At 40.1% G+C, this 18,935-nt stretch overlaps 2 protein-coding genes across 2 annotated transcripts; both read right to left on the bottom strand.

Annotated features, from left to right (window-relative positions):
* Window positions 1-1,300: 1,300 nt before the first annotated feature.
* Window positions 1,301-5,785, bottom strand: LOC131785938 (steryl-sulfatase-like). The gene is made up of 3 exons (XM_059102895.2): window positions 5,337-5,785; window positions 3,034-3,741; window positions 1,301-2,106 (listed from the first exon to the last, which is right to left on the bottom strand). Exons 1-3 carry the CDS (start codon window positions 5,710-5,712, stop codon window positions 1,463-1,465), a joined length of 1,728 nt encoding a protein of 575 aa, XP_058958878.2. The 5' UTR covers window positions 5,713-5,785; the 3' UTR covers window positions 1,301-1,462.
* Window positions 5,786-9,702: 3,917 nt separating this feature from the next.
* Window positions 9,703-16,130, bottom strand: LOC131785950 (steryl-sulfatase-like). The gene is made up of 3 exons (XM_059102908.2): window positions 15,729-16,130; window positions 11,743-12,447; window positions 9,703-11,343 (listed from the first exon to the last, which is right to left on the bottom strand). Exons 1-3 carry the CDS (start codon window positions 16,105-16,107, stop codon window positions 10,694-10,696), a joined length of 1,734 nt encoding a protein of 577 aa, XP_058958891.2. The 5' UTR covers window positions 16,108-16,130; the 3' UTR covers window positions 9,703-10,693.
* Between the last annotated feature and the right edge of the window lie 2,805 nt (window positions 16,131-18,935).

Genomic DNA, 18,935 nt, shown 5'->3' with positions numbered 1-18,935 from the left:
AACACGTTCCCTACACGCGCGAACACGCGTGACGGAGGCGCGTGTTTCCACTTACGTGGCTCAGGTGTTCACTCCAGGAGCACACAAAAAACAAAGAAACGAATTAATGTTGCAAAGACGTAATCAAAGGACTAAGACAGAGGGATTTCGGGAAGCATTCGATCATTTCTTCACTCCAGATAAAAGGCATTGAGTAAGCTTGATCACTGAAGATATTGTGAAATTCTCAAACTCGTTCACAAGGAAGGAAAGCAGAACTCCTTGGAAACAAAACTTGGTGTCTTGTGGTGTTACATAAAAGTAAACCGTACGGGACACAAAACTCTTAAATCAACGACTGGTCGAGAAAAAAAAAAAACACTCGATTTCCGGCTGTCTACCCTGTCTCAAAAGAACACAGCGGTCAAATGTTAGGCATGCGCAAAGGCATCAGTTCTTGCTGCCCTAGCCCTCCCGCCAGTCTCCTGCGCAAATATTTTAAGGAAATCATGAGAAACAAAAGATTTTTCGCGGAAAAAAAAGCGAAAAAAATTATTAAAAAGCTCATAGAAATTTGGGAAACGGCTCAAAAGTAAGGGAAAAGAAAACTAAAAAAGGTTCATACTCGCACGTTTAGGAGTAACGCTCGACAAGGGTAGTTGTTGTTAAGTGGAAAAAGACTATTTGGTGACAACGTATTCAGTTACCCGAAATAAGTAAACGAAAGCCTCGCTAATTTGAAGCTTGAACATGCTAGCTTATTTGTTCGAGAACACTAAGCGAACAGTTTTGCGAGGACAAAGCTCTAAGAAAACTGTGGTCCTCAAGAAACGCATGATAATGTCGGTCCAGGGCAGAGGTCAGAGCTCATAATCCATCGAATATTTTCACTCGTGTGCGATTGGTTGCAACATGGCAGGTGGCCGAAACGCTCAAGCGAGCGATAGTCACCAGTTTTTCAAAATGGATTAACACTTCGTTGCAACAACCATTTCGACGCTACTCTGTTTGCAACCGTCTCCTTACGCGCGCAACCAAAGACACTTTAAGGATTCCAAAGGTTTTATTTGGCTTGAAAACAGATGAAGTCGAATTTTTATCCCTGCGTACTCGGCTCTTTGTTTTTATCCAAAATGGTGTCCATCCGCCGGTGAAAGAAAAGAGCTAAGGAAGTATCACCCTTGTTTGGTGGGAAAGGCGAAAGTATCAGGCTAAGGAAGCCATATATATGGCGATTAGGACTGAAATAAACATTTCCCCTCGCTCAAACCGCGCTTCGATTTAACTTTATTGAGATATTCAGACCGAGATGTTACAAAGATATGCAATTTTCAGAGCTTTATTCACAACCCTCATAGATTTTGTTCGTCTCATGTCAACGATTATTAACCACGAACACATAGTTTAGTGTGGTCTGCCTGTGATTCTATTTGAGAAGTTTTTTTGTTGATCAGCATCTATCCGGAAATTTGAGTTTATTAACCTAGTTAGGATAATGTTTAAATCTTCTTCCAGTTTCCTCGCAACTACAGAAGGGAAAATTACAACACATTTGCAATGAGGGATGAAAGGAATTCTTGGCTCCAAGCTGGCTGGGGACATTTGCAATGCTTTGCTTATGTGCTTGGAGAGCAGGGTAAATATCTCTCACTACTCGTTGGTAGTCTGGTCTATCTGAAGCAATAGGGAAACTCTCTGAAGGATCATTGCTCACATCAAAAAGAATTGGAGGATCTTGAATTTTCACGTGCTCTTTAAAGCAACCACAAGCTATTCTTTTCCCAATACACGATTCTGTTCCTTCAGTCCATTTTGGCGTCGCAAAATGAGCTTTCCAGACAGTCTCACTGTCCTTTGGATGATAACGAACAGCATGGATCTGATTTCCACAATAATGGAAAATAAATTCGTGGGAAGATTCCTGTGACTGATTCGTCAATAGTGGTAAGAGTTCTTTTCCATCAATAATTCTGTCCCGTGGAAGGTCTGTGCCAGTTAGTTTGGCAACTGTGGGTAACAAGTCCATAGAACTGGTGAGCTGATCAATTGAGATCCCAGCTGGAATGTGACCTGGCCATGATACTATTGTAGGCATTCTCACACCACCATCCCAACACTGTCCTTTCCCTATCAAAGACAACAAAAAAAGAAGATTTGACTTTTTATGGTAACGAGTTCTCGCTGGAACGTAGAGTTTAAACTTCCATATCCAAACCCGAAACTTGGAAGTGTCAGTCTAATGGAATATTTGGGTGAGTTTCCAAATGCTAGAAACCGCGATAAACTGGAAATTAGAAATAAGAGGTAAGAGAAAACAGAGAATAAAAAACAGTAAACCAACGTCACGATCACAATTTCCTTGTTATATTTTGATGAATTATTGAATGCAATCTGTATAGGGGTAGTTTATCGTTCGGTAAGAAGTCAAATGAACCATGTTTTTTGTTCCGTTACACTTATTGGTATCCTTAAATTTCACCCACGTTTGGTCTTTAAAGCTAAATCATATCAAGAAAAGTGGATCAACTTTGATTAAAATAGGCTTTGTTAAATGATTAAAAATGACCGTATATGGCCACTTTGGAACAGCGGCGGAAACAGCTTTAAAATACACAAGGGATTTTTCAAAAGTTCCGTTTATCATATGCATATATGAGCAGCAAATTTAAACCATCGGCAAAACTGACGGAAAGACAGTTTTGCCGAAAGATTCAAGCTATACGTTTCTTGACAAGGATAAGCAGTTATTGTGAAGAATGAAGAATAAAGCACTCAACGTCTATATGAAAACAAGAAATTTAGGTAGCAGCTTTTGAAATTTTGTTAGCAACTTTTTGGATTTTTGGCACTTTTTTATCATTTGTCTTTCTAGTGAGCAACTTTCCAGCATATAAAAATTTCCATTCAAGTTTTGCAATTCTCATCAACAAGAAAATGGAAGAGGTAGATGAGCGAGCGGTAACAGTAAGAATATGTCTTGAAAAATCGAAGAAGAGTTTTTCTCTCGCTTAGTACTTAGCTTTTGGCTAATATCTTCTGATTTTACAGTCTTACCTCCTTTGAAAATCCCGTTCCAGCCACCATGGTATTCACCTGTGTTGCTAACTTCTTCTAAGTGAGGTCCATTATCAGATGTGAAATACACAAATGTGTTTTCTCTCAAACCAAGTTTCTCCACTGTGGCCATAATCTGGCCCACGCTCCAATCCATTTCCTCTACATTGTCACCATAGCGACCATGAACACTGTGATTGACAAATGCTGGTGTATTAAACAGGGCTGTATGTACCTTCGCAAATGACATGTACAACAGAAAGGGCTTGTCTCGGTTTGCACGGATAAAGTTAACAGCTTCATCTGTGAACCGTGCAGTCAGACTCTCCAAAATGACAGGTTGTTCCACAGTCTCGTAATTTTTCATTACAAAGCAGTTGAATCGAGCTATCATCATGTCGTACCTTAAAATAGTAATGCTAAGTAACAAGATTGTTGTTAACAAAAGCGCACAGGTGCTCTTGTTCAACCAGGCAGCAAAGTAGCCAATGAACGATGTTATTGCAACCACTGAAGCCGCTATTAGAATTTTTGCTAGTGTGAGTCCTCGAGATGTAAGCGACTTGGGGTGCTTACCGCCGAAGAGACAAAAGTTATTGTTGCTTAATGGCAGACCATAAAAATAATGAAAACCTTGTTTCAGAGGGTGGAAATGAAAGTCTGAGTTTGAAGAGGAATGAAGACCAAGATGCCACTTCCCTATGACCCCTATGATAAGAAAAAAAAAGACGAATAGTGAGTTATAGATGTGGGCAGGAGGCAATGAGGGGAGGAGGATGTCAGGAAAGATCACTTGGTTTTCAGGGGAAACATAAGGGAATCAGTCGTCTCTAACGAAGTATAGAAAGTCCGGGATAGTTATCAATTTTGTTGACGCAGGCCAAAACAAAACAGTAACCAGTTGCTGCTCAGTTTCACGTTCAAGTGACATGTTACTTAGGCAACAATAATATATTCAACATGGCGTCCGAGGACCGAACCACACTGAGTTTACTACACCAATCAGTAGGGGGACAATGAAATTGACTGTCATTTGACTGCCAATGAGGGGGGGTATGAGATTATTACAGAGCCTTATAAAAGAATCAGGTCGATTTTATCGTGACACAAAACAGCCAGTGAATGTAGGGGGAGTAAGTAAGAGTATAACAGGGTAATTTAGTATTATCAATTGAGTTGATAACGGAAATTGGCCACCGTAAAAGGTTTACAAGCTGACGTTTCGAGCGTTAGCCCTTCGTCAGAGCGATTGGAGGAATTGAGGGTTATGTTGGTAGTTATATGCTGTAAATGGAGCTACGTTATTTGTGGGAATATGCAGAAAATGGATCTACGCTATTTGTGGGAATATGCAGAAAATGAAGCTACGCCATTGGTAATTGAATGTATTTCCTCAAGCGTAATTCTAAGAATTCAACCTCATCGCCCGACGAGGACTGGAGTGGTAACCTTGTGTTGAGTTCTCGAAATATCATTCTCGTTCCCAGATTCGATGTCTCTAATCGACTTTGGCGAGACAAAATTTAGGCTAACTTAGGAACCGGTCATTATACATATCATCCGCAGAGGGGGAGGGGGGGGGGCAGACGACTTAACTTGTATCACAACCAAATTTACCTGCTCTGTACTCTGTAGTATTCTAACAATATTTCTCAATTTTCAATAGTCCCCCCCCCCCCCCACTTAGTACCCCTTTACAAGGACGACTGATCCCCTCTCCGGTCCCCTTGACAATCGTGTGATTCCCTAGACATCTGCCGAACCCCACGCGATAACTAAGGACTAGTAACTTGGAGCCACAAGTTCTTTAAAGGAGAAAGGTTCCGATCCAGTTCTAAAAAACTGAAACAGTAAGGTGAGAAGGAGTCATACGATGTGTGAAAACGTATCCATTAGACCCGGACGATAAGCAGTAAATTGAATTAATTCACCATCAATAAATGTGAGTAATTAGCATTGCTTTGTGATGCGTTCAGCTGCGTGCGGCGGTGTTTCGTCAATTTTTCATCAGATGATGCTATGTCAGTGATATATTTTTTCGCAGTGTTATGGTATTCTAAACTGCTTAATGTGCCCCAATGTGTTTATCTTCACAGTTCCAAATTCTGGCATGGTCCATTCTAAAACGCGATCAAATTACATGGAGGTCTCGCAAGCGAGACTCAGAGAAACTCATGCGATATCATCGGTTGTCGAAGTGGTTTAATAAAAGTGGCTGCTCATTTCTTTAAAATGAGGTTGTTTTCCGCTTAAAAGGTAGTTCAATCTTTCATAAAGCTGTATAGTTTTGAATACTTACTAACCTGTTCTGTAGCCAGCAGCAGATGCGATCTCAGCGAATGTTGTTTCATTTTGAGGCAGACCGCCGGAAGCCGAAGTGAAAACTAAAACCCTTAATTGGCCTCTGCTTGCAGCCAGTCCAGATCGTATGGGATATCTTCCTGTAAGAAATGCGGCCCTGTTTGGCGTGCAGATTGAATCTGGCGTCACATCATGTCGCAAGCGAGCTCCTTGTTCAGCCAACCGATCAATGTTTGGAGTTTTAATCGTGTCATTACCAAAACAACCCACATCTCCGATTCCCATGTCATCCACAAGAAATATAAGAACGTTTGGCTTGGTCGATGCTTTTTTCATCACGAGAACGAGAACAATAAAGCTAAGGCAGTTCTGCAGCATAATTATCGATGATTTTAAACTAGCAACTATGGTTGCCTAAACCAATGTCGATTTAACATATTGAACTGAAAGACCGAATGACTCAGTCACGCTATTACTGTCACGTGATTTCTGTTATTGTTCCCATGACTAGCTTTGCTTAAGAAACAAGACGATCTAAGATCATAAGTCGGGCTACAGGTAGAGGCGCTGTTACAAGTGTTGACCACTCACGGTATGCAGTGGTTCTAAAAGAAATACAAATGTACCATGGTCTTGGTTTGTGCGCATGGCGTAAGATTTTTTTCAACCCTGTGAGGCACCAATTCTACAACAACACACTGTCACATATGTTTGGTGCAATACCCTGACAGGTGGCAGCTGCTGTGGACCTTTTGAGGCTGAACAGCCCAAGTGGCACTAAACCCGCCCTTTTTAACCTCTAAAAGCTATGATGAGCACCTCAGTCCCTTTCTGACAAAGTGTAGTAAAAGCGGGTCGGTGTTTGTTTAAGCGTGTAATATTCAACTTTGTCTAGACAAACTGTCGTGCTTCATCATTTACAGTTATGGGAAATCCGTACTGTCAAGCAGCGACTTTAATTTGAACGCGTGAGAAGGCAATACAAACGACATTAAACAGGATTTGGCGGAAAATAAATTTTGATTAAAAGTCATGTACGTGCAGAAACATAAACACGGTAAATTGACGGTATGGACACAAACTTGCATGTTTCACGCTTGAACAAATACGTAAAAGCTGAATACTGTAAACAAGAATACTCCCTGTAGCACGTTTCAAATTTCGAAACTTTTTACTTGTTTACGTTTCCGGAAAGCTTTTAAAACGGCAGCCGGCTGTTATCTTGAACCCTGAAGATAATACCGGAAAACGATGTAGATCAGAGTATTCAATCATGATTACTTACAGGGCTGATAACTGACTTATCTTTCAGGCTGATAAAAGAAATGATAATCGAGTGACACTGCCATCTGCCAAAAAAGTTGTTACGTTTTTAAAGATACCCGCTTTGAAAGATTTCCCATTTTGAAGATTCCCGCTATTAGAGATCCCCCGTTTTAAAGATTCCCGCTTTTAAAGATTTTCCGTTTTAAAGATTCCCGCTTTTAAAGATTCCCGCTTTTATAGATTCCAGTGAGACCTTCGCTAAATCATTTGATTCTCTTGCTATTTTGAATTCGCGGAACGACCCGTTTCGAAATATACGCTCATTACACAAGCCATCTTTTAGAGTGGGTCTACCGCGAACGGTGTGTGGGTCTGTATGCTTGAGCGTAGAAAAAGATGACACCATTCGTTAAGATACTCGACAAATCCGCCATGTTCGACATGGTGGAAAGAAGGTTACGCTTCTATTACGTGTCTGCCGTATTTCCCATTGCACGTGATTGAGCTTTGTGGAGAGACCCTATGGTAAATCTATAGTCGTCGCCCGACTAAAAAATTCTCACTAGGGAAGCGTAAACTATCCATAGGCTTGTCAACGTAAAGCGAGAGGACTCAATTAGCAAGTGAAAGAGAGGTGTTTGGCTTTGAACTTATCTGAAGGCAGAACCTTCCCTTTTTTTTCACCTGGTTCTGTCTCTCTTGGGTAGTCAGTCCTATTTGGGCTGTTGTTATCTGAAGGCAGAACCTTTCTTTTTTTTTTTTTTCACCTGGTTCTGCCTCTCTTGTGTAGTCAGTCCTATTTGGGCTGTTGTTATCTGAAGGCAGAACCTTCCCTTTTTTTCACCTGGTTCTGCCTCTCTTGGGTAGTCAGTCCTATTTGGGCTGTTGTTATCTGAAGGCAGAACCTTTCTTTTTTTTTTTTTTTTTTTCTCATCTGGTTCTGTCTCTCTTGGGAAGTTTGTTCATTTTAGACTCGTTTTTATTTTAGAACAAACTAGTTTTTAGCATGAAATTTTGTATTTTATTCTGTCGATGTTGTTTTTGTCTTTGTGGTGTCTGCCCCTAATTCTCGTGGATGTTTCATTTAAAATCAATAATTGATTTAAGAATGAAATTACCAACGAGTAAAATACCTCTTCTTGTAACGTATTCCATCGCATTTACATTGCAAACTCCACTCTACACTGTGATAACTTCCCTTGCTTGAATATTAACTTGAGATACGAGATGTAATATCGGTCATACACTGTAAAAGAGGTTTGTGAGTAAAGAACTTTTTCGACTTGTCTCTATTTTCTCGCAGCCTAATACATGTAGTTAGTAGTGTTCGCAGAGGCGCGTCAGGAAACCTCGGCAGGAAAAAATCTCCTAAGATTTTACTCCTTTAATGATCGCTTTAAAGTACATTACTTACTTAGCATTTAGCCAATTATGTGCCGCTAAATTCTGTAATATATTTCTTTACAGGCCAATATAATCGGGGGAAAAAAAAACGAGTTCTGTTGCGCTGTGAGATGCATGAATGTTCTCATCGCGGTTAGAGCTTGCTGTTGTTTGCGGTGTTATCTTCCGGAGTGGACATACCATTACTACATTTCTGTTAGCGTTTAAAAATCGAAAATACATGGTTTTGGTGGAAAACTCATCCGTTTTAACTCTGGGCCACTGTCGAGTTGTGTGTCTCAATAGAATGGGTCAGCAAATTTGCATTGTATGTTTCGCTAGGGGCTAGGGAAAATAGCAGGTAATTTAGTGTTAACAACTGAGTTGAAAACTTAAATTGGCCACCGTAAAGGGTAAAAAAGCTGACGTTTCGAGCGTTAGCCCTTCGTCAGAGCGAAGGGAAATTAGTTGACTTCACGCGAGTGAAGCCGACGCTTAAGGTCGGTGTCGATCCTTTATTATTCTTTGAAAAAAATTTCGATCATCGAGTCAAATTGTAGCATTTCTTTGGATTTCATTGTGCACTTTAAAGTAAACACGAGTTGTTAGTTCCACGCGAGGGTTTAACCTTGAAAAATGCAATCACGCGAGTGAAGCTGACATTAACGCGTGTCCCTATCTGGAAAACATTCATATTATGACAAGAAAGGTCTGCTGAATTCGCCATGCCATATTTGGACGCCGAAAAGTGCCAAAAAAGTAATTACCGAAAATTCATCCGCAATACCTTCATCGATGTAGAGGTGCGGTGGCCACATGGTTAATTAGTGCGCTCGACTCCGGATCGGGTGGTCCGGGTTCAAGCCCTGGCCGGGGTCATTGTGTCGTGTTCTTAGGAAAGACACTTTACTCTCACAGCGCTTCTCTTCACCCAGGTGTACAAATGGGTACCAGCAAATGTGCTGGGGGTAACCCTGCGATGGACTTGCATCCCATCCAGGGGGGAGTAGCAATACTCCTAGCCGCTTCATGCTAAGAAAACCGGAGTTAAGCACCGGCCTCATGGGCCACTTGGGCCTGTATAAAGGCTTTACTTACTACCTTCATCGAACTATGGGCGCGAAGTCAGTTCTTCTCTTACAGTTAATGATTGCCAGGCGGATATCAAATCTGCCTCAGCCTAATTTTCATAAATGTTTTCGGTGCGCAAAGCTCGTCATGAAAGTAAGGCCTCGAGATTGGAGCGAAGGCTACGCCATAACTAGTAAGGTCCCAGTTCTCGACTTTGACGACAGACAATTTAGCTCTTTTTGTTTATGGTAAAAGCTCTTTCACACTAAATTTCAGAGATGAAAGAGCACATACACAGACAAAAATCTGATAATAATACGATATAACAGTTTCGTCTAAATACAAATGATGTTGCGAATGTCGTGCTTTCGTAGACTTAAAACCCACTACACTCATTTGAAAAGTTGAAAATGAAGTAGGCGATTTAAGCTTGATCGACGCTCTTGTTTACGAATACAAATCGCAGGAATACGGAAAGGGCAAACAACACTTTCATTGTCTGCAAGTGAAACATGAGTGGCCGATAGACCAGGGTACTTAAGAAAACGTTTAAAACTGTTAAAATCTTTTTCTCTTGAAACCTATAGAGCCTGTTTTCAAACAAAGTTAAACCGTTCTTTGACAAAACCGCGAACCTTTTATCTGAATATTTATTTTTTCATACAGTGTCAGAGGGCCGAAAGTTAAAAGTGTAAAGACATTTATTTGATTGAATTAACCCTCTTATTGAGAAAGCCTGAGGCCCACTGGTTGCGTAAAACCGTGGTTTGGGATAGAACTCGCAAAAATAACCGGCCCATAAATGATGTTTCTGCTAAACATGAACCATTGTAGAAAAAGAAAAATTGAATCACGATCTGCTTTTTTTTTTTTCTCACATGTTCTTGTCTAGTCAATGTAAACTATACGTTGCGTGCCCTCGTGCCGAACCCGATCTCCAACGTCCGTAGTGGAGGAACCTGGGTACAAGAATTTGTGGTTTGTTCCAGCCGCTTTGATTCTCGCACAGTATTAACGCAGTTTTCAATTGAGCGAAGACAAACCCAAACCAAAGTAATCCCAGTGACCAATCAGAACAAAGGTTTACATTACCTTTAACCAACGAGAATTCAAAGTGAAAATAATGAAACTGCCGAAAGCGCGCGAAAACACGAATAACTAAGCCGCGATTTACATCTGATTGCTATTGGTTGAGAGGTTGACGTATGTTTTCTGGACCAATCGCAGAGCGAAGTTAACTAAACCCAAACCAATCTCGGATGACTTTCGACATTCAATTGAAAATTGCTCTAAGGCAAGAAAAAAACAACAAACGTTTTTATCTCTAAACATTGCATGACTGAAAGGTCTTGGAGGGAATGATGAGTGGTTGTTTTGTTAATGCAAATTATTCTAAAAGCATTGTCCCGTGTTTTCCAGATTGTGCAACCCCGGGAAACATGCAGACCGTCATCATTGAATACTAATACCATCAAATCAATCACTCAGTACCTGTTCAGTAACATTACGTGTTATATAGCTTAGTATAGCTTCTGACACCTCATCCCTTGCAAATGTTCTCTTGTCTAACATTTTGGACCGTGGTCGAAATCAACTTTTCTTTTTTCTTCATCATGCTCAAACTGTCTTGTCACCTACTTTAAACATTCTTAGGATAATGTTTAATTTTTTTATCAGTTTCTTCACAGGTGCAGTAAGGAAAATTACAGCACATCTGCAATGAAGGATGAACACGATTCTTCGACCAAACCAGCTGCTCTGGGACCCTGTCAATGTTGTCGTTATGCTGTTTAACTGCAGGGTGAATGTATTTCATGGCTTCTATATACTCTGGATTATTGGGAGCAATGGGGGAGCTTTCTGATGGATCATCTGTTATGTCAAAAAGCAGAGGAGGATCATGGACATTTACTAGATTTCCATGACACCAGCAGATACCCCTTCCGCGGCAGCTTTCAGTTCCCTCGCTCCATTTAGCCGTCATAAAGTGTGCCTTCCATACAGTGCCACTGTCCTTTGGATGATAACGAACAGCATGGACCAGATTTCCACAATAATGGAAAACAAACTCGTGAGAGGATTTTTGTGTCTGGTTGGTCAATAGTGGTAAGAGATCTTTTCCATCAATAATTCTGTCCTGTGGAAGATCTGCGCCAGTTAGTTTGGCAACTGTAGGTAATAAGTCCATAGAACTGGTGAGCTGATCAATTGAGATCCCAGCTGGAATGTGACCTGGCCATGATACTACTGTAGGCATCCTCACACCACCATCCCAACACTGTCCTTTCCCTAAGGAAAACAAAAAAAACATTATCAAACTTTAATCATCCTGTGTTCAGTTTGAATGATACAACTGGCGTTGACATACACAATCTTACTAAAAAATCAACTTCTGATAGAGTAATGCAAACGAAGGTTACTTCACAATTGTTTCCTCTCCTTTTTGACGCTTTTTTTCCCCAAACCTAACCATTCTCCCTTTCCCCCATCCCCCCCTCCCCTCCAGCATGCCTGGGGAGAAAATGTCATCCATTCATCTTTAAAAAACAAACATAACTCGTTTTTGTGTACCCCCCCTCCCTTACTTGTACTAATGTAACACGTGACCTATATGAAGATAAAGTGATCTCGTATAATCCTGTCCTAGTTTCAAGAAATTAATGACAAGAGTTCCTGTGTTTCTCCTACCTCCCTTGTAGATTCCGCTCCATCCACCATGGTATTCACCAGTATCACTAACTTCTTCAATGTACGGACCATTGTCTGATGTGAAATACACAAACGTATTCTTTCTCAGTCCCAGTTCCTCCACAGCAGCCATGATCTGACCCACGCCCCAATCCATTTCCTCTACATTGTCACCATAACGACCATGAACACTGTGATTGACAAACGGCTTTGTAGTAAACAAAGCGGTGTGAACTTTGGCAAACGACATGAACAGGAGAAAAGGACTGTCTTTGTTTCTGTGGATAAAACCTACTGCTTCATCTGTAAACCTTGCTGTCAAGTTTTCTAAAAGGACAGGTTGCTCTACAAGTTCATAGTCTTTCAAAACAATGCACGTTAATCTGGAGAGTATTAAAAGCCAACCGGCCTGTGCAGAGGAGATCAAAATAACGAGGGTAAGCAAGGACAGGAAGGTAATCTTGTTAAGCACACCAGCCAGGTATAGGATGTACAATGTTACTCCAATGACTACCCCAGAAGCAAGAACATTGAACGGTTTCAGGGCTGGGTAAACAATGTTTATGAGATATTGGCCGGGTTCACAGGTTCGTAAGTTAGTGAGAGGCAGCCCATAGAAATAATCAAAACCTTGCTTCAAAGGGTGGAAGTGGAAATCGGATCCTGACGACTTGTGGAGTCCTAAATGCCACTTTCCCACAATACCTGTCGAACAGAAAAAAATAGGAGTAAATTGATATTAACTGCTGAGCTTTTAAAAATATTGACGACAAAATAGAATGATTGTGGTAAATTTCTTGGAGTTTTCAATTTGAAGGAAAAGACGTCAAAAAAATGCCAGATCCTACGGCCAGATCTTTTAAAATTGTCCAACTCCGTTTTTGTTTATTTTAATTTTGTAACGAATGAAGTCGTTCAAGACTGAATCAAATTAATCGATTTAGAAAGCCGTGCCGAAATCAAGTTGATTGTCATTTTATTTCGAAGCGAGAGCATGACTTTCTTGTCTTAGTTTTCATCGGCGCTGATCAAAAATTTCAAACATAAAAAAAGTGCATACCTGAGCTATTCTCAATTTTATTTCATATCTGACTTCAATTCGCAGAAAAGTTTTCAATCACGGTGAAAACGACAATAACGTCGTGATAATTCATTTTGATAAACTTCAACATGAAGCAAGTTTAATTTATTGATGAAATGATTCATGATAAAATTAAAAGCGTCCCATTCTTAGAGTTTTCATACAGGATTAAAGAAATGTATCAAAGTACAGCCCTTTCGCTGTTTTAAGCCTTGCTCAATAACAAGTGTGCTGAGCCCTAAAATCTTGGATCCGGCGTTTGCCAACGATTGTGTTTCCTTTCGAGAACTTAGCATAAATGAAGCGGTAAATTTTCCCAAAATACACCGAATAAACCAAAGGAAGGAACCAGGTTATCCTGGAAATGAGTTCTGAGATAATTCCAAACAGCATTATCTCGTTTATAGGCGCAAAATTTACGCAAATCCCAGGCATTTTGATCGCGACGGGAAAACCTGTCTAATGACGTCCTGAACTTGTTGCGGAGAACGGCAACGCCAACACCGGAAGTCGAAATAGAGTCGTGTCCAGACTATCCGCGCGCTTTCCCGTTCTGAAATGACGTTTCCGTCCTCTTACTAAATTTCAGTCTATTATTTAGTACAGCTGAAACAGTCAAACATGCAACCATGTTACGCATTTGTTGACATCAAATCCGCACGACGAAAACCGCAAACGACAATTACTATGGGCTTACTAATAAAAGTAATAAACAGAAAAAGGTGCGGAGGGCCTTGTCAGGAAAGGTACCTTTAACTAGCATCGTCTTGGGAAGTAGTCGTCTCCTACTCAGCCGTTGTTTAGTCTCGTCACGCAACGCGCTCTCTGACCCTATCTTCCGGAGAATGCGAGTTGCGTGACGACACCAAACGATGGCAGCGACGAGACTAAATAAGTAGCAGATAGGATTTCAACAGACGCTTCACGAAATAGCATGTTTCATTAGTCGATCAAAAGAAGAGAAAACAAACTGACTTCTTCAGAGAGGTTTTCGGTTTAGGTGGCTTTGCAAGATGTTGGCACCATGTTGGCGTAGTCGAGTAGTCCAACCACAGAAAGACATAAGCACTCAACAATTTTACCAACATAGAATACAATTACATGTAAGAATGGAAAAGAAAAATCGTTTCGTGCCGCAAGGAAAACTAAACACCACGTAAAATACATGTTCAAATTTCTATTTAGAACAAAATATACCGTGATGAGGTCATGACTAAACTGAATTCAAACATTCAACCGAACGTTTCCATGAAAAAATTCTGAAATCTCTAAAAGCACCCAAGTTATTCAGAAAAACGTATTTTCAAATAGAAGTTAGTAAACCAGAAAGGTTTAATCTCGGACCTGGGCGAATCCCCTGGGGAATTTTCGCGGCAACCACTCATGTTGGCGCTCGATTAGGCATGATTTTCATGTTTAATTTATATCACACAGTTTACAAAATTCACACATGAAAGTTCTATGTTTTTGAAAAAAATCTTTGATTGTGGAAAAACTAAAGCGGAAGAAAGTCCTTGGTAAGAAAAAAAAGACAAAAAAAAAAAAAAAAAAAAAAAAAAAAAACCCAAAGAAAGAAAGAGTACCATTCTGTCAGGAAAAGAAAAAAAATTCCTTCGTGAAAGCGGCTGGTACTGGCAGAGCTCCACGCTGGCGTCCAGATTTCGAAAAAAAGAAGTCATCATCAAACCAAAATTTGCCAAATAAGATGTACAAAACTAGGTTTCCTTTTGATACAAAAACATAAACAATCGCCTCGAATCGTAATCTTAGAAGCTGTATATCAATTCGTTGTCTCGCTCCTCAGCACATTTTTCGGTTTTTCCATTTTTGCCGCGGGTTTTTCCTTTGCCTTTGGCAAATTTGCTCATTATTGTGTCGTCCTCCTCCACGCTCCGCTTTGCGATCGAGATAAAAAAAATTAAGGTATCTGCAATGGGTTACTTTTCCCGGGAAATCTTGATCCATTGATCGATATCAATTATTGCGTGACTAGCTTATGATAAAAAAGAGGGAAGGGAAAACAGAACGCAAAACCTGGGCTCCTGTCAAAAAGTAATACCCAGGCGTAATATAATAATCGGAACGGCTTATAAAATCATAAATAAACAAGGTAAGATTGTTATGTTTGATTTTTTGCAAATTGTAGTGATTTATGCCAGTTAACGGTGGCAACAACTAGGCGCACCATGTACATTCCATAGTCGCTATCAAGTAAATTTTGCCGAACTTTGAGTTCGTCTCAAGATAGAACAACACAAATACACAAGGAAATTTTTTACAGTAACTTTATAAACATCCTTCGGTCTTTTAAAATCTTGAAGCTCAGTAGATTCTGTCATACCGGTCATTGTTAAAACTGTCTTTGTTTTGATGCTACTTTTCGACATAGGAAAAGTATGTCGGACAAAAATACTCACCAAAAAATAAATATTTCTTTGCCAGCTTCAATAACGACAGGGAATTAAGTTTAGATGATAAAACAAAGGATTATGTTCACAGAAATACCGTAGGTCAAGTACATTCGTTTCATGAGGTCACACAACTCGGGTAATATTCACGGAGAAAATTTGCATATTTGAGCGGTCGAACGAAAAAAATTATTTCTCGAAAACTAAAATAAATTTTTACAAAAAAACTACACCACAATTATTAGAACATATTGGGCTATAAAATATGAAAGTAGGAGTGAAACAAATTTGGGTGACTTGCCGCTGTTTGTTTGATGCATGCTGACATTAGCTCTTAAATTATATTCACAACGCTTTCTTCTGACATGTAATTTGCTAAGATTTTAAAAAAACTAGCGCGCGTACGAATTTTTTCTCGAAGGACACCCGTGACAGTAAAAATTCATGGAAGAAAAAAAATAGTTTAACCTAATCACATGACACAAGACCACACCAACCTGTTATGTAACCGGCGGCAGACGCTATCTCAGCAAGTGTAGTCTCATTTTGGGGCAGACCGCCAGATGCTGCCGTGTGAAGGAACACTCGGTCTTGTCCCTCATCTGAAGCCAGTCCTGATCGAATGGGATACCTTCCTGTTAGCAGTGCAGCCCTGTTTGGTGTGCAGATTGCATCTGGCGTGACATCATGTCGCAGGCGAGCTCCTTGTTCAGCCAACCGATCGATGTTCGGAGATTTAATCGTGTCATTGCCAAAACAGCCGAGATCTGAGATACCGAGATCATCCACAACAAATATAACAATGTTTGGCTTTGCAAAAGCGACGCTTATCATTATTATTAGTGGGACTATAGTTGTAAACCATTTCGGCCACATCTTGACTCGGCAGAACCGTCAGAGGGTGTTCGGTCACAAGTTGCCGTTGGGCTCGATGTGCTTAACGCATGCGTTACACGCGTCTATCAACCATGCCTGTCGGCGGGTTCACAGTGATCACTCAATTCCCGTAGGGCTTGAAAAGTCCTACCTCAACCAACTGCTAACATATGTCTACACCAGTACTTTAACAAATTTCCTGTCTATTCTTACTGAAGCTGGCGTCTTCTATTTCACACAATAATTTTAACAACTTTGTACATCTATTACTGCAGGAATAGTTTGCGCGCTAATTGTTACTGGGATACCTGTGGTAGCCCAGTCATAAAATGCGTTTGTTTTTTTGTCGTCTTTTTTTTTTTTTTTTCCTCCGCCAAAAAATGGAAAAATTGCGTAATAGTACCCAGAGGTCATTGGGCCCTCAACAACATGACAACTAGCTGTGATCCAATGAGGTGTTCACATGCTGATCACGCGTGCTATCTTGATGATGATTGACGTTGTCATGCACGGACAGGGCCGGGTCACATGACGAACACGAGATTTTTGCCCATAAAACTCTTTTGTCAGTCGTTTTGTATTTCAATGTGTTTGGATTACGATCATCTGGAGCATTATGGCGCAAACGCTCAAAATACTTGTAGACGCATACACAAGTCGTATTGTTCGCAGTCAATCCACACAAAAAGATGTTATTGAGCGGTAATTTTGGAACGGACTGAATCGTGAACGCTTGAAAGCCATGAGAGCATTGAATGCCTTGTATGTCTTGTATGCTAAGTATGCCAATGTCTTAGTTGAAAACGTTAACTCGTTGTAAAAAGCAAAATCTGAAATCTGAAACCAAACTGCATATACTCTATGCAATCTATTGAACAACACTACTACCGTGAGACTGAAGAACAAAATTCAAATGGATGCAAACTGCTTGTGAAACTAGCGACTAAATACAGGAATGGCTCCGACCTGTGATTGGATGATAAAAATAGTAAGGGTGATAACTTATATCTTAACTCCTTGCTCGTGAGTATGGTTAACCGCGTGTCTCGAATGAAATATCAATGTGAGAACACCGATGAGTCAATCAAGAAATGGCTACTTACATAATCAAGAGAAGGCAGAGTCTAGCTTGTTCAGCGAGGTCGTTCAGCGATATTCCGGCGATGAAAAAGTCATCCGCTGACAAGCTCCGCTGACAAAACTCATTTAGTCAGTTTAGGCGGACGACCAGAGACTGGAGCCATTCATGTATTTCACCGCAAACAGGAATGGCTCCAACTCATGCGTATATTAATTTTTTTTTTCGTTCTGGCTAAATAATTCATACACCGAGATAAAAACTGAAAAAGCAATTTATTAGATTCTTCTTATGCTGAAGTCTACAGTGTTTGCAAATGAAGTCCTCTTTTATTACTACAGGGCCATGTAGTTCCTAAGTTTTAAAATAATGCAGCAACTGCATCTCACGTTTGGAAAATCATGTTGCGTGACGCTGCGCCCGATGTTTTTAATTTACAGTATGCTCTGCTGGAGAAATATGGCTTGGCCACAATCGAGGGAGTTTTTTTTCGTGGAAAACTGATTTTCTAGGTTATTGTTCACATGAAGGACAAATCCATTCATCGGGCTCTTCATCTGTTTAAAACTACTGTTCGCACAGCGCTGCTCACTAGTTTAGTTTTAATTTTTTTTTCAAAAACTGTTTAAAAAATTATTAGAAAATCATTGAAAAAAAGTTATTAAACGTTTGAGTCGGAGCTATTCCTGTCAGCGGTGAAATACAGGAATGGCTCCAGTTCTCTGGTTGTCCGCGTGAGCTGACTAAATGAATTTGGCCATTTCTTGATTGACTCATCGGTGTTCTCACATTGATATTTCATTCGAGAAACGCGGTTAACCATAGTCATCGGTGTTTTCACATTGATATTTCATTGTTCCGCTTCGAGACACGCGGTTAACCATACTCACGAGCAAGGAGTTAAGATATAAGTTATTAACTTTTACTATTTTTATCATCCAATCACAGGTCGGAGCCATTCCTGTATTTAGTCGCTTGTCTTGTGAAAAAAGACGCCATGTTGGATTCACTTGATGCCAGGGAACGTAGCTACGATAACAGTGCGAATGGTATTAATTTCACGATCAGAAAGGTGAATCTTATGTTTTTTTTCATTGTAGTTGTATGGATATTCTTTTTTAATAAATACATGATCCAAAATCCCGTGTTTTTTGTGTATAATGTTATTATGTTAAGTATTGTTTACGCAATTGTCTTGTCACAGGCGACCCAAGGTCACGTCTCGAGAAAGAGCCAACGATTAATTCACGAACGCGTCACGCGTTGTGTGACTCAGAGTAAGTTATACAAGGAACCGTTGAAAATTTGAACACGTTATAAGGAATAGTATAGGGAACGAAATATGGTCGATTTACAACGATAAATATTTCGAAATATGAAGATTTTTCTCGTAAAATCAATAAAACTTACTCATACCCTGTGTATCCGTTGTAGTTTCTGGCGATTGTTGCCGTTTTAAGCTTGCTTTACCATCACTATTATTCACGTCATCTACTTTTATTACATTGGTAAAATCTGTACAGACATCACACCAACCAACTATGTTGAAGGCTTGAAATTATATTACGATCGATTTTCATCAAGAAATGGGCCAGGAATTTTCCACAATAGTGCAAATAATCGTGAAGGCTGATCGCGGAAAAGCGATTGCGTGATGCTTGGTAAGCTGTAAGATGACATGTTATTATATACCAGACGTAAAAACTCTTCAGATTTGCAGTCTGCATTTTGTACCCACTCTGCAGTCTAT

This window comes from Pocillopora verrucosa, chromosome 1, assembly GCF_036669915.1.
Source record: "Pocillopora verrucosa isolate sample1 chromosome 1, ASM3666991v2, whole genome shotgun sequence".
Classification (NCBI taxonomy): Eukaryota; Metazoa; Cnidaria; class Anthozoa; order Scleractinia; family Pocilloporidae; genus Pocillopora; species Pocillopora verrucosa.
This window is presented reverse-complemented; position numbering and strand designations above follow the sequence as displayed.